At 43.0% G+C, this 15,430-nt stretch overlaps 1 protein-coding gene across 1 annotated transcript in view; it reads right to left on the bottom strand.

The window, feature by feature from the left end:
• Positions 1-743: 743 nt before the first annotated feature.
• The window catches only part of LOC128423480 (sperm flagellar protein 2-like), a 40,124-nt gene continuing 25,437 nt past the window's right edge, over positions 744-15,430 (bottom strand). The window contains exons 9-14 of the mRNA XM_053408646.1: positions 13,570-13,662; positions 12,201-12,380; positions 9,256-9,498; positions 7,938-8,060; positions 1,711-1,861; positions 744-985 (exon numbers count right to left, since the gene is read on the bottom strand). Coding sequence (XP_053264621.1) covers positions 1,760-1,861; positions 7,938-8,060; positions 9,256-9,498; positions 12,201-12,380; positions 13,570-13,662 — 741 coding nt within the window. The 3' untranslated portion in view covers positions 744-985; positions 1,711-1,759. The remainder of the gene's footprint in view (positions 986-1,710; positions 1,862-7,937; positions 8,061-9,255; positions 9,499-12,200; positions 12,381-13,569; positions 13,663-15,430) is intronic.

Below are 15,430 nucleotides of genomic sequence, written 5' to 3'. Positions count from 1 at the left end.
CGTCTATAGCAATGACCAGAGGAGGAATGACTGCTGGGAGGACCGCAGAGAGAAGAAACGCCATGGCGCATCTGCAGCAACACAACTGGATGCCTTCATCTGCCCCAGCAGCAACAAATCATGTCTCTCCTGCACTCTACAACCACAACAGGTGCTGCAACTGTCCAACAGCTTGACCTCACCTACAAAGGCACCCTCCTCCATTATCTCCTGAGACAGACAGATGCCAACTGGTAGGACAGAGGTGGGCTTTTTCACTAGTGGCATCGGTGTTGTGAAACGCTACCCCATTGGTATTGGCAGACAAGCATTCCCTTGATCTCCGGGCTTGAGCCTCCTGTTTTAATTGCTTTTTTTGGGCAACTGTTTTAAATGTTATACTGTTTTAGCTGGCATGTTTATTGTACTTTTTGATAAATGTGAATGTTTATTTTAACGTTTTGATGAAATGGTTTCATTGGGTGGCTATATATTTAAAATTGTTCTTACGCTTTTAATGGCAAGCAGCCCAGTGGTATATAAATCAGTAACTATTACTCTTACGAATACTAATAACTCATTAGGAAGCCAGGCTTCCTTGCAGCTCCCCCACCAATAATAATAATAATAATAATAATAATAATAATAATAATAATAATAAAAAATTTTATTTATATCCTGCCAAAGCTGGGCTGACCTGTGTTTTTATCACTGCATAACATGTGAAATGACTCTGGCCCCGAGCGTTTAAGATCACATTAGCATTGTATTGCTGAAATAGACTTTTATTTAAAATAGAGTGAATACAAAACATTACTATGCTAATTGAAGTAAAAAGTTCCACAACAGAGCAAGGATCAACCCCCAAAATTCAGGAAAGCATTTGGAAATGCTTTTGTTGTATTAGAGAGCCTTCCCACCCCATGATATTTTAACTTGGGATGACAGCGGTATCTCCATCACTTGGATGTGCTTGGTCCGCTGTCTGCAGCATCAATTTAAAATCCTATAGGAATAAGAAAAGAATACGTTAGAAGAAAGTCGCTATACAGCCAGCTGACTGCTGAAGGTTACTGAAGTAGGTCCTCTTATTCAGCAATCAAAAATAGACATGTTGATCTACATAAAGAATAGATAATACTTAACTAATACTTAACACTCAGGCTAATACTTAACTAATACTTAACACTCAGGCTAATACTTAGCTAATACTTAACACTCAGGCTAATACTTAACTAATGGAAAACTAGCAAAAAACTTTCCTCTATGGTAGGAAACTTAGCACTGGAGTAAGGATCCCTGGAATACACCTAAGAGGCATTTGAAAACTTTTCAGATAATGCTAGCAACATATAATTTATTAAAGTAACATGGCTGCACCCCCTTTTACAAAATTAGAAGTTATCAACATTCTCTATTACCAAAAATGATTTGGGTAATACAGAATGGTTATTGGTACAGAATTATACACACATACCGTAGTACCCCAAGGACACAAATCACCTTACTCCAAATACTATGTAAAGGCTTACAACTAGAAAAGTAGTTATGAATCAGAGTTATAAGATTCTATTTTATCTAGGTTCTATATTACCTGAATTCCAAACCAACACGCATTTCCTCCACCAATAATATTAATTTCACGATGTCACAAATTTGTACGTTCACGATGTCGAAACAAAACAAAACAGAAACAGGCTGTCGTGTGCAACAACCAGCCAATAACTCTACCTTTGTTAGTTCATATTTTAGAAGTTGTTACTTGTGAGGGTAAATCCTATTATTTGCCCCCTTTGAGCACAGCCATCAGTGTGCTCCATCTGCTCCACTTTGCCAGATTGAGCTTGGGCCACGTGGGCATTCCAGTTGGCCCGTAAATTGTCTGTAAAAAAACAAACAGGTAAACAAAAGGAAAAAAAAACCAACCAACCAAAACTCCTCCTGGGGGTGGTAGTTGCTGGATCCGACCACTTTCTCTGGGTGCAGAACCGAAGGCTCACGTGATGAGCGCAGGGTGGGCTCCAGTGGAGAATTGCACAGGCCGATAAAGTAATAATGCACATGAATCGCAGAAGGGGGTGGCCACAAAGATGGCGGGATGGAAAGTGGAGAAGGAGCCTGGCCTGGAGCACGAGGTCAACTCCATTGCTGGGCGCTGGGAGGCCTGGCCTGCCAAAAAGGTTGGTGTGGGTTTGAAAATTCAAGGGGGAGGCTGAGTAGGAAGAGGCAAAGGATGCAGCAGGCTGGCCTGTGTGTCAGGAGCCATGTTCATGGAATGGGGAGGGAAGGGATGTAGGCTTAGATCTTGGGAACGGAAAGGGGAACGACTGCTCTAAGAGGGCTACAGCACTGCCTCTGCCTGGGTGTTATTATTATTTATTATTTATTATTATTATCTTACTACAAAAAAAATCTAAAGGAATAGTCTTAGAGAATCTGTTCAACCTACACCCCAGCTGACGCTATTATCAATGTTTGACAGCAGAAACGAGGAAATAAAACTGAAGCCACTATTATTATTTTTATTAGTGCCTTTGGAATGAACTACCATGGTTCAGAAGTGGAAGAACCAACATCAGGAATATAGCTATACAGGAAATGCTTACATGGCATGTAAGACTTGTCTGGTAGGACTAAGCCAGAAGCCTTTTGGGCAGTTTGGCGAGATATTTTTGAAGTTATGAATAGGGCATGGCTGCCACACTCCTTGACAGCAGCCTAGGCAGATATATGGAATATGTAAAAATGATATGATTTTTGCAGAGTTATATTGATGCACACCCCACCTTTCCCCTTCTTTTTAGCTTGTTTCCTGTGTTTGTTTTCCTCATGTGAAGTATAAGATATACTAGTCACTTATATTATTGATATCTACTATCCATCAGTATGTGATTCAACAGTTCTCCCTATTGTGTTTTGTTTTCTAAACTATGTGCAAAGAAGTTGTCTTGAAGCAACTTACAATTGTAAAAAGAAAAGAAAAGCACACACCCACAAGAATGGAAAACAAACACCCAAAGGCATAAAACAACATTACTGACTGTAAGTGCTCATCCCACAATATTATAAACAAGGATAAATGCTACCCTACCCTGAATGATGAACACCAAACAGGCAGGGTCCTCAGAGAATATGATCCCAGTGAAGTGGAGGGGGGAAATGTCCTGGGTAAACAGGAACGTCTCAGCCTGGTGCCTGGAAGTTGATAATGATGGTGCCAGGAATACTTTCCTAGGGAGAGGATCCCACAGTGGAGGAGCCACCACTGAAAAGGCCCATTCACATCTTGCCGTTCTCCATAACTCGTTGGAGGGGGCACACCAAAGGCAAGGTCTAGGTATAAACTGGAGGCTGCCCATCTGTCCCTAGTACTATGCACCTTGAGTTGCTGGCAAGGGGGAAGAACCAATTGCTGCTTTATCTCAGGGAGCAAAATGTGTTGGGCAAGCCCTGAAAAGAGAGGATGGCTTTGTGGATGCAAGAGCAAAGGAAAAGAGCAGAGGAAGAGGGGCGTGGATGTATCTGGGTGACAAACCGAAAGCTCCGGAGTCTATTGTACACTGAGTGAGCGGAACAGAAAGAACTGGGCATGTGAACTGTGTGCGTGTGTTTGTCATGCAGCACCACAGAAATTTGCTAGAAATGATACAAAAGAGTACAACTGATTTCTTACTAACCCTTCATCAGATGTGTGCCCCGGGCAAGCTTATCGCCCAGGCAATTTTGCACACCAGTATCTATTAATCAGTACCTGCACAAGAAATTCTACTTCTGACACACAGAAAGAACAGAACAGTGAATGCGCTCTCTCTCTCTCTCTCTCTCTCTCTCTCTCTCTCTCTCTCTCTCTTTCTTTTTAAAGGTTGTGACTCACAACTGAGAGGAATTGATTTCAAAGAAAAATGCCACTTCAAGGAACTGCCCCTTAAGAATGAGGAATTGCAACAACCTTCAGAGTGACTCACAGCTCCCAGAAGGAAGGGATTAAGACATTTCCACGAGATCTGTTGTTTCTCCCCACTCAGCTCCAAGGAACCCTGGGGATACTTGGAGAGCTTATCAGGAGTGCCTCAACGTTCAGCAGTAAGAGGACACGTTTCCCTGAGTTGTATCTCCGTATCAAGATGAAAGCAATATCATTAAAAGAAGAGTGATGCCATTAACCAAGGGCTGAAATAGAACTATCTATTGTATTCAAAGTTAGCCCTGCTCAGAGTAGACCCATTCATATTAATGGCCACAACTAGTTTAAGTTCCTTAATTTCAACAGATCTACTCTGAGTAGGACTAAATTTGGATGCAACCCTATTTGCTTATACTTGTGGGTTGTGACTTGATTTAGAAGTGGGTTGCACCATGGGGCACCAAACCATTTCCATTTTTTAAAAATGGGGGTGGAGAGAGAGAGAGAAAGAGAGAGAGTTTTGGAGAAAGAGAAAGAGAAGTGAAGTTACAGGGAACCAGGCAGGGGGTCTTCTCAGTAGTGGTACCCACACTGTGGAATGTCCTCCCATCATATGTCAAAGAGGTAAACAACTACCTGACTTTTAGAAGACATCTGAAGGGAGCCCTGTATTGGGTGTTTTTTAATGTGTGATGTTTTATTGTGTTTTTAATATTCTGTTGGGAGCCACCCAAAGTGGCTGGGGCAACCCATCCAGAAGGAAGGGGTATTATTATTATTATTATTATTATTATTATTGATGTTGATATTGTTGTTGTTGTAATATAGGGTTCGCCCACACTTCCACTTGTCCCATGCCTAGAAAGTATGGGTCCAAGTGGTTTTCCATTTGTTTAACACTTTCTAGGCAAGGTTCTAAGTGGTTTTGCCCTTGTCCCACTGCTCTCCTTGGGAATACCCACTATTTAGGCAATAAATCGTCTCAGGTGTCAATCCGGAGAAATCCCAATTGATGTTTGCTCTGGTTCTGCAGTAAAGATGGGGTTTCCCAGGGGAAAGTGGAGGGGCAAGGGCAAGTCTGGATGAGCCCATAGATATACCCAGTGATTGCAGCAGAAATGCCGCACTCCAGCTATAGAAGTGTTTCATGCTGCTTAGATCCCATGCAAAAAGTCTGCATTCATAGCACTGTAGTTACCAGCAAATGAAGGAAATGGTACTAATAACATAAAAGGAAAATGTTAGCCAATGGAGGGCTGTAAATCATTATCAGTTCAAGGATTCTATAAGAGACAGATACATACAATCAACATTTCATTAGCTTATCTTCCAAATAACCAATAAATAGGCATATTAGTGAAAAATTGGTTATAGCATGTAATTACTTGTTGCCACAGACATGCCCTGCTGTGAAATCTCAAACAATTAAACTTGCTTAAGTACAATTATTTGCCTGTACTATACAGGATACACTTGATTCCTTAGAAACCAAAGAGGTTTGGCCCATTGTTGCAAAATGATCTGGAACACAAGGAAGGTCTGTTGTACTGACCAATGCATGGAGAGAGAAAAAAGAATTAAAGGGTGAACTACAAGTGACCAGCTGTCTTGAATTGCATATGGTGTGCAATAATGATGAATGATAAAAAGAACGAGTTGTATCCAATGAAGCAATTGTGTAATATGGACAGTCTAAGAATTTGGATGTACAGGAAAATTGTATACAATATTTGTATATTGTATATTCTGTTGGAAGCCGCCCCGAGTGGCTGGGTTAACCTAGTCAGATGGGTGGGATACAAAAAAATCATCATCACCACCAGCATTACTACCACTAATAATTATAAACTGCATGGTTAACTAGTTTAGAATCCTTTGTCTCTATACTTAAAAGCCTGCACAGACTGTGACACACCAATGCAAAAAGTAGCCCAACATGGGGCTTGATGCACCTCCTAGTTTACTTTTCCTCAGAGGCAGAGCTAGCTTCTCCGGCATGCTGTGCACCCAGGGGCAGGGCCACAGGGGTGGGGCGAGCATCCCAGGCGTGCACTGCCCATGGGGGCAGAGCCAGCCACCCATGGAGGTGGGGAGAGGGAGCCGTGCTGCTTTGCCAGCAGCCTTGCTCCCTTCCCTCTTCCTTTTGACAGCTCGGGAGAGGCTCCCACCCCAGGAAACAGCCCGGGAGCAGGGGGCAATGGCTTGCCACCCCCCGCAGCTCCCAAGCCTCCCTCAAGCAGTCAAAACAAAGGGGGAAGGGAGGAAGGCCGCCGGCAATGCGTCGCAGCTCCACCCCTTCCCCGACGGCTCGGGGTAGGCTTGGGAGTCACGGGCAGGCAGCATGCTGAATGTCACCCCCCTCAGTGATGACACCTGGGGCAGCCTGCCCCCACCGCCCCTTCCTCTGCCCCTGCTCTTCCTCTGCCCACCTAAGACTCCATTTCCCACCTTCCTCTGCTGTTTCCCTGCATCTACCTTGGACGATAAGCCCCTTGGGGTGGAAGCAAGTCATGCCTGCCCTCCGCAAAGTGCCATGCACATAGATAGCAATATTTAATACGGGGTAATAAATAGTTGTGGTGCCTGCCTGGGACTTCAAAAGCCTGGGATCTGCCAAGCTCCAGGCCGGCCAGCAAGGCCACAAGTACATTGCTTCTAGGCTGGGTCACAAGCTGCGAAGTCTTGCTTAGAAGCAAGCACTTCATCCACAAAGGAGCAACATGCGACATTACTCAGCAACGCTGCTTTCTCCTCTGGTTCCCTATCAGCTTCACAAGTGGAGATGTTGCCGCCTTATAAACCACACCCGTTAGCTTCTGCTCCTTTTATCTCACAAGTGATCTCAGAATAACACAGATCTATGGGGTTTGTTTTCGTGCAGTTTTATTCTTCTTGAAAAGAAACCTCTGTTTTGTTTTGTTTTGTTTTTGCATTGCTGTTTATTCGATGAGTCTTGGGAGAGGCGGGTGCAGAATCCCTATCACCTTGGAACCTGACGTAAAGACATTCAACCTTGAACCTGACTGCCAGCATGCAGGACTAGCTGCAGGCTTTAGAGCTATCTAGGATGATGTGTTCTCAACACTTTGTCATAGTGGGCTTCCCCAACCTAAAGAAAACCATTGATCACTCCCAAGCTCTAGGGTACCAAAACAATATAAAGAAATAACTTGCTAGATTGTCACCATTTATCAGCAGTAAGTATAAGGAGATACAGAGTGAAGAAGGTGGAGGTTAGTTCATAGCCTCCTGTTCCATATATCATGCATGCAAAATTTGGAGATGATGTAGGGTTCCCTAGCAGCTGTCTTCTTCAAGGTTATTTTAAATATTTTCTAGAAGCAGCAAGGGATGAAATTTTATGCTATGGGGGAGGGAGATACATATATTGATCTCCAGTCTTCACGAAGGTAGAGATGAATGTCCAGTGGGTGAATATGCACCTCCATCTTTGATGAGAAAATGTGTGGGAAAAGGACATGCTTCTTTGTATGTGTGTTTCCAGAATACATCCAATGACCATCAAGTAGTAATGACTCCAAAGGAGAAGATTCTGGCCTCCAGTTTCCTGACCTTTTCTCCTGTTTTGGGAAATTCTGGACACCCTCTGCAAAAAATATTTGTGGTTTTTAAATGCCACATTTGCCCTCATTGCCATTTAATTTAACTGAGCAGTGATAACTCATATGAATGTTGTCAATGATGTCACAATGCTATTATCTGATAAGATGGTACCAAGAATGGTACAACAGCTGATTACGACCGTCAGCTACACAGAAGGTCAGCGAGGGCAAATGAGGAAGCGGAGGAGGGCCGATGGCACTGAGAAACAATAACCAAGGGAACAAATGGGCCACCAAACCACGTGCCAATTTTGAGCTGCCTGTTGCAGAACATTCAGCATAGCCCCAGTTAATGCCCTCTCTTCCCTGTTCCAAGCAAAACGGTTGTTACAATTGTATATAGAGACTCTATATTTTGTATTTCCTGAATGTAAAAGAAAAAGAAAAGACATTCCAGATCCCTGTGCACTTACAGGGAAATAGATACTTACGTGAAGCTTGTACTGCTGGTAGCTGTTAATCAAGTCTTGAATGAAGGGGTGCTGCAAAAGAAGCGCCACTGGGATGGGCGTCAGGTCTTCAGATCCAAGATCCCGGTATACCTTAATGAAATGCTTCAAGGGAACATACAAACGGCTTACTGTATTAGGAAAGTGTAGCCATTTGGAAAGCAACAATCAGAACGCTGTCAGAAGCAGCTCACCTAGTGGGACAGAGCCTTAGCGCTGGCTTCCTGGCAGCAGCATTGCTGAAGATTACCAGCAAGGGAAAAAACAAGGCAATGGGGAGACTGGGCAAACTGATGGGACCACCGGATTGGCTCTGATGGTGAGCTGCCAGCCCTGATCTCCCTACTACCCTCCCTCCTAGGAAGTCACTGTGATGCTGGGCAAACCATTTCTGCAAGGCAAAGATGGACATCCTTTATGGCCACGGGGACTGCTCTGTTCTACTGACAGTGGCCTGGGGGGCTGTGACTCTATTTTGCTATGCAACTGTTGGGCAGTCAGGCTCCATGAAATATTTAGCATCTATAGAGAGTGCTTCAAATGTCTAACACTTGGCCATGAGGAGGGTCATAAGGATGGTAACTGCTTCACAACCATTATCACAGTGATCTTTACAATAGGTCCGTTAGGTCCTTAGCATTAGCCCCATGCTGCAGGTAGGAGTCTGAGGCTGTGGCTTGCCTGTGCTCAAGTTCAGGGAACTGGTAACTTCCAGTCTCACAATGCTAGCTGCTATACTGTACACTCAGATCAAAGGCCATTGCATGAGACATCCGTCGAGAGAGACAACTTTTTTCAGGGCACATTTAACTGTGCTATTTTCCTTAAAAGTAAAACTGTGAGGAAACTCTCTTACCAAATCTTGATTAAAGTTGGTTAAAGTTGGTAGACTAAAGTCTATTTGTTTATTTAATTTACACCCCGCCCTTTCTCACAAATCAGCCTGAGGGGCTTCCAGCTGGCTGTCCATGGTGAGCGTTTGACAACCTGATACTTAGAACTCTGTGTAATCTTACATGACACACACACACACACACACACACACACTGGTTTGTGTAGTTTTCCTATATTTATGGATCTCCCCATCTCTGGAGGTCCCAAGAGAGCCCTAGCCTGGTCATATTTCAGAAGCGGCAGAAGGCCGTTTTGACTAGGCTACTATTGGTTGACGAAACTTAAGCAATCCTGCCTAATCTTTAAAACTGTAATAAGTGACATGTTACCTGCAACAAGCTTCTGGATAAGAGTAGGATACTAGATTAATTAAACAAGCACTGGAACCATTTGCTAGTTAACCAACCTCATAAGTGTCCTCTGGTTTCATATAACCACTAAATCTGTGGTTGTCAGCAGCTTTGTTTGTTTCATGCTGAAACACTTTGAGTAGTGTATCCAGAGAAATGTTTCCTTCATTGGTGAAAGACTCAGCTTCCTCTTCTTTTTCCTTCTCTTCTTCTTCCTCTTCACCTTCCTCAGCAGCCTCCTCCTCTTCCTGCTCATCCTGTCCGTCACTTGTTATCAGCTGCTCAGAAGAAGGAACATACTGGGGACGGAAAGTGTGACAGATTGGAATACCTTTGCTAATGATCAGATGATTAAGCTTGGTGGCCACTAAGGGAGGAAGGAACTGTCAATTTCAGTTCTCTCTGTTTCTCATTTTTCTAATCTTAAATTCAGTTTGTCACCTTCTGCTACAATTTGTGATAGCCTTCATAAAAATTCATTAGAATTTTGTGCAAATTTCTCCTATTAACAAGGTTTTATAAGGAGTTTTGGCTAATGTGCACATTTTGGGAGCAATTTCCCCTGATATAATTAATTTTTGCATGCCTTTTTACTAACATATTATTTTTTTCACGAAATCTACATATTTCCCCCTGATATACCGTATTTTTCGCCCTATAGGACGCACCGTCCCATAAAGCGCACCTAGTTTTTTGGGGGGGAAATAAAGGGGAAAAAAATTATTTCCCCCCCGAGCTTCCCCCGACCCCAGCCCCCAGAACAGGCAACTCTCCGCAAGCTGCGGGAGCCCAGCGCCGGGCTCCCGCGCCTTGCGGAGAGCTGCATGAAGCCTGGGCGCGCTGAGCTCAGCGCGCCCAGGCTTCGGCATGCAGGCAACTCTCCGCAAGCCATGGGAGCCCACGCCGGGCTCCCACAGCTTGCGGAGAGTTGCGCGAAGCCTGGAGAGCGAGAGGGGTCAGTGCGCACCGATCCCTCTCGCTCTCCAGGCTTCAGCGAAAGCCTGCATTCGCCCCATAGGATGCACACACATTTCCCCTTCATTTTTGGAGGGGAAAAAGTGCGTCCTATAGGGTGAAAAATACGGTATGCATTTTCATAAATATTGCGTGTTTGTAGAGCTGCATTGCAAAATTCAGACAAGTGTGAATTTGTAATGCCAGGGTCTAATTCACTTCTTTAGGGAGGACATTCAAGACTGGCACCATCACTAGAAATCTATACTAGTTTTAAAATGGTTTAACTGGTGAGGATCCCAAGAACTGTAGTTTTGTAAGTTTGTTGGGAAGTCTATTGAGAAAAGCTTAGCCTGCATTGCAGAACTGAGATTCTCACTGGTTCCTGAAGAAAGGCATGTACTCTATTATACTAATCTGATTAGAAATATCAGGCTGAACCATCCCTTCCTCCTAATATATATATAGTGGAAACTCTTCTTCTTCTTCTTCATTATTATTATTATTATTATTATTAATCACCCACCCTTCACCCTAAGGTCCCAGGGCGATTACAACATGAAAATACAATATAAAAACCAATTTAAAACAATTTGCAACCTCAAAAAATAGATTGGTCCATGTGTGTGTGTGTCTGTGTGTGTGTGTGTGTGTATGTGTGTTTGTGTGTTCACCATTTTCCAGAAGCTATACAATGAAAGTGCTGGATGCACCTCTTTGCAGAGTTCTACAATTTAGGGGCTGCCACAGGGAATATCATCTCCTGGAAAGTCTCCCCCAACCCTCTGAGTGTGAAGGAACTACCAAGAGGCCCCCCCCCTCTGCCAATCTTAGCTCCCAATAAGGTCTGTAGGGAGGGAGTCAGTTTTCAGATATTGGAGGCCTAAACTGTTTAAGGCTTCAAACACTAACGTGAACACCTTGAATTAGGCCTGGAAGTGAACTGGCAGCCAGTGTGGCTGTTTTAAAACAGAGGTTATGTGACATCTAAAAGAGATCTAAACACAAGCCTAGCCAGTAATGTAGCTGCTTCATTGTGGAGCAGTTGACATTTCTCAGCAGAAGAGATGTCTACATCATGCCATGGCCTTCAGACACATATGGTGGGATTCTGAAAGGCATCAAAAGAACTTTCGATTCTTTAGTGACTGTTAGTGAGGAATATGGTGTCAACTTCTGCCGCCAGGACATCATTATTTGTTTCTCCTTCCACACCCTTTTCTTCTTTTCTTCTGTACAGTGGTACCTCGGGTTAAGTACTTAATTCGTTCTGGAGGTCCGTTCTTAACCTGAAACTGTTCTTAACCTGAAGCACCACTTTAGCTAATGGGGCCTCCTGCTGCTGCCGCACCGCCAGAGCACAATTTCTGTTCTCACCCTGAAGCAAAGTTCTTAACCTGCGGTACTATTTCTGAGTTAGTGGAGTCTGTAACCTGAAGCGTATGTAACCTGAAACGTATGTAACACAAGGTACCACTGTATTACTGAAATAGTACAATTTAATTATCCAAGAAAGAGTCTTAAAAAAATAAAAAAAAATCAGAGGAAAGCAGTAATTAAAAAGGCTCTTTATCAACAATGCTACTGCCACATGCCGCAGGAAAAGACCAAAGGGTGGCAGAGCTTGCAAGCAGATTTTAATTAAAGGCATTTACGGTCCTGAAAAGCCTCCACAGCACTTTACCAGTCCACAATGGACAGGCTGACTGAACAAACTGCATTTCAATTTTTTAAAAAGTGCGGAATGGGAGGGACTGCACAGGAATCATCAGGATGCAATGGCATCAGCAACAACATCATCTTGATTCTCTAGAGAAAGTGAGTGAGCAGAAGATGGCAACTCCAGACTAAGGAGTAAGTGTGGAAACAACCCAGAACAGAAACGGTGATTAAGTGAAAAATCTGCAGAACTGGCATTCTCATTTCAGTTTGGTGCAGTCAGTGTAGATTGAAATGAAAACAATGTAACAGCCCAGCTTTAAGGAATAAGAAATTCAATTTTCACCAGAAAATGCTAAATTATTGTCAAGATCAACAGCACATTTACCCGTTGGGGAACAGGAGGGAGTTCCCGTTTTTCCCTGTGAATGTGTGTCCCTGTTGCGACACTGAGGGCCCGATAGACACCATCGACAGAATCAGGATCGGATGCAAAATAAAGGAGCATCTCCGTGTAGTTTAGCTGAGGAGGGTCTTTTTCAGGATCAGCAAATAAAGAAAAGAAAAACTGTAAAAGAAACATGCTTCAGTTAATTGACGTAGAGGATATTGTATGAGAATAATCTATCCAAGTATACATGCAATGTCCGAACCACTTTGCAAGTCTTTCAGCAATGAGGAACATCTCTGCACTGGGAAAACTTTGTGTGGTTGTAATGTGCATATAGTGATCTGCAGCAATTTTGCATTGGGTATTTTCATACTGAAGTTCACTTTCCATTCATGTAGAGCAATGTGGTTGCCACTGCAACCAGGAATGCATAAAAACTTAAGGGGGGAAATTCTGGAACAAACCTTAAAATGTCTGGCTTAGCTTTCTGCTTGTATGGTTGGGCTACCTTGTGTATTAATTCTGTCAGTTTTGTGTTATACAATTACACAAAGAACAAAGTAACCACATCACTATTCGATCTAAGTCTGTACTGTACTGGCACCAGCTCTCTGGGGTCACAGATAGGTTTCCTAGATCTAGCAGGGGACAGCAGGGGTTTTACCTCACACATTCCGACTGCAAGACATATGCTCTACCACTGAGTTACGGCCCTTCCTAACCAATGGGCAGTCTTTTTTATTTTTTGAGAAGCAAAGTGTGAAAATATAGGATAGAAGGCCCTTTGATCCTCTCCGGGGCTTTTTGTGTCAGACATGTAGCTTGTCAGTTCAGGAAAGAACTTGGAATCAAAACCCAATATGCATCCCAGTCAGTGCAAACTATTACCCTCGGATAAGAAGCTGATTAAAAACAGACCTGTGAGATTTAAGCCACACAGATGTGAAACATTTTGTAGAGAAAAATATTTTCCCAGAGGTAAGTTTGCAATGCTCTCTTTCCTCTTAAGGAAGCCAATCCTGATGAAGGATCTCACAGCTCAGCAGAAAAAAAGGGCACCTTCGTTGTGCTTCTTACAGTGAACAGATCATTATTATTTTGGTGGCAAGAGGCGTACATATAAGTTAAATACCACCGCCTGATTGAGCACTCATTTTACTTGTAGAACATTCCAGGTTGAATTCATAGTATCTCCAGATAACAGACCCAGGACATTTCTACCTGAGATCTTGGATTGGGGGGGGGGGGCAAAATTGTTGAGCTTTTTTTGAAATTGAGTTGAGATTTCCCGGACACTGAAATGGCTGGTCTTAACTGTGCTTAACTTCAATTTGGCTTGCAGCCTGTAAATTTTTTTTACACTTACTTTTATAAGGTGCTCCTGGCGGTTAAATGGAAAAGGTTCTGTGGGGCTTTCTGGAACGGGTAAATCTTCACTGCCTTTAAACCACAGACCGACCTGGAATGACAGAACTACACAGTTGAAAGGGATTGTGTAAGTCAACTAGCCCAAACCGCTTGATTACTGCAGGATCCACAATGCAAAAGGCAAAAACTATAAGCATCCCTGAGAAATGTCTGTTCAACCTCTGTTCAGATATCTCCAGCAAAGGATAACCCACCACCACATACCAAGGTAGTCTGTTCCACTGCTGAACAACTCTTACAATTATGATGTTTCTCTGAACGTTTAGCCAAATCTGTTTCTCCGCTAACCCGTTGCTTCCAGTCATGTTATCTGGAGTAACTAAGAACAAGTCTTGTCTACCATGTGGCAGCTCTTCAGATATTTAAATACAACTACCATTCCTTATTCCATCTTAATCTCTTTCCTCAACTCTTTCCTCGTAGGACTTGATTTCTATTCTTCTCACCATTCTGGTCACCTGGACATAAAATGTTCTATCCAACCAAATCATTGAATGCACATGGAACAATTTTCACAAGTTTCAACATAATTTCCCCTTCCTCTCTCTTCCCTCCATCTGCCACTCAAATTTGCTCTGGGGCTTATCTGGGGGTGGTGCCAGGGTGCATAAAAGGAGTAAAGGGAGGAGAAGTTCTGTTGCATTCACAGATGTCATTCTGCACATGCAATGATTTACTTGGATACAACCCAAAGAATGGTTATTATTCATGACCCTCTTTGGACACTTTAAGAACTTAATACAAAAGCCCAGGAGGATCCAACCAAAGGCCCATTTAGTCTAGTATCCTGTTTCGCAAAGTAACCAGATACCTCTGGGAAATCTGCAGGCTGAGTTTCAAGGCAATAGCTTGCTTTTAACTGCTATTAAGTATTAAGGCTTATTAGGCAGATATGGAAGCACTGCTGTTGATAAGGTCACCCAGTCACTTAATCATTGTTGCTAATGACTACCATGCCAATCTCTCTCAAGGCTCATCTGTTCCACTCTAGGATATATATCCTTTGAGTGCAGTGATATATAATTGATTTTATGATTAAATTTTAAACATGTTTGTGTGCACAGATCTATAACTGTGTGTGTATGTGTGTGTTAATACACACACACCCTCCTTTTCTGGTGCAGGTATTTATCAAAACCAACATGTAACAGCAGGATATATTCCAGGGAGGGGGAAACTGTACTTAAAAAAGCAGCAAAAATTGATTTCCATGCTAGGTCACATACAGCAACAGCAAGACTTCAGTGACTCATTAAATGAAACATTCTTGTGTTTCAAAATATGAGTCAGTGATTCTGGTTCTAGAAGCAAATCAGGGGGGAAAAATCAACAGCTGAGGAGGATAAAAAGAAAGTTGCAGCGGCTGGTTTTAGATGAAATGGGGCCACTTCTTCATCTACTACTCACCCAGCAGTAATCTGCAGACAGAACTCCTTGCACAGGGGCCTAGGGAGGATGCCTGACCCAGGATGCAAGCCGGTTACCATAAGAGGAAAGCTAAGCCTTAGTGGCTGTTATTGAAGAATGTTTAGGCACGCTATATTATCAGCCATCTAAATCTCATCATGAATGCTGGTGCAGTTCTGAAGAATGTTAGAGCAGAACAGGCAACATTCTGAACAGTGAACCAATGGAGCATGTACACAAAGTGCTCTTGCTGTCTCTCAAACTACAAGTTTTAGAATGTAGTGGTTGTGCACTTGTATGTATGTATGTATGTATGTATGTATGTATGTCTGCAAAGATGTCTTGCAAGTTTCTTAGTTTTGCTGGCATTTCCTAGGCATGAGGCAAGAAGA

This window comes from Podarcis raffonei, chromosome 11 (assembly GCF_027172205.1).
Source record: "Podarcis raffonei isolate rPodRaf1 chromosome 11, rPodRaf1.pri, whole genome shotgun sequence".
Classification (NCBI taxonomy): Eukaryota; Metazoa; Chordata; class Lepidosauria; order Squamata; family Lacertidae; genus Podarcis; species Podarcis raffonei.
Note: the sequence above shows the minus strand (reverse complement) of the source record. Positions and strands in the feature narration are given on the sequence as shown.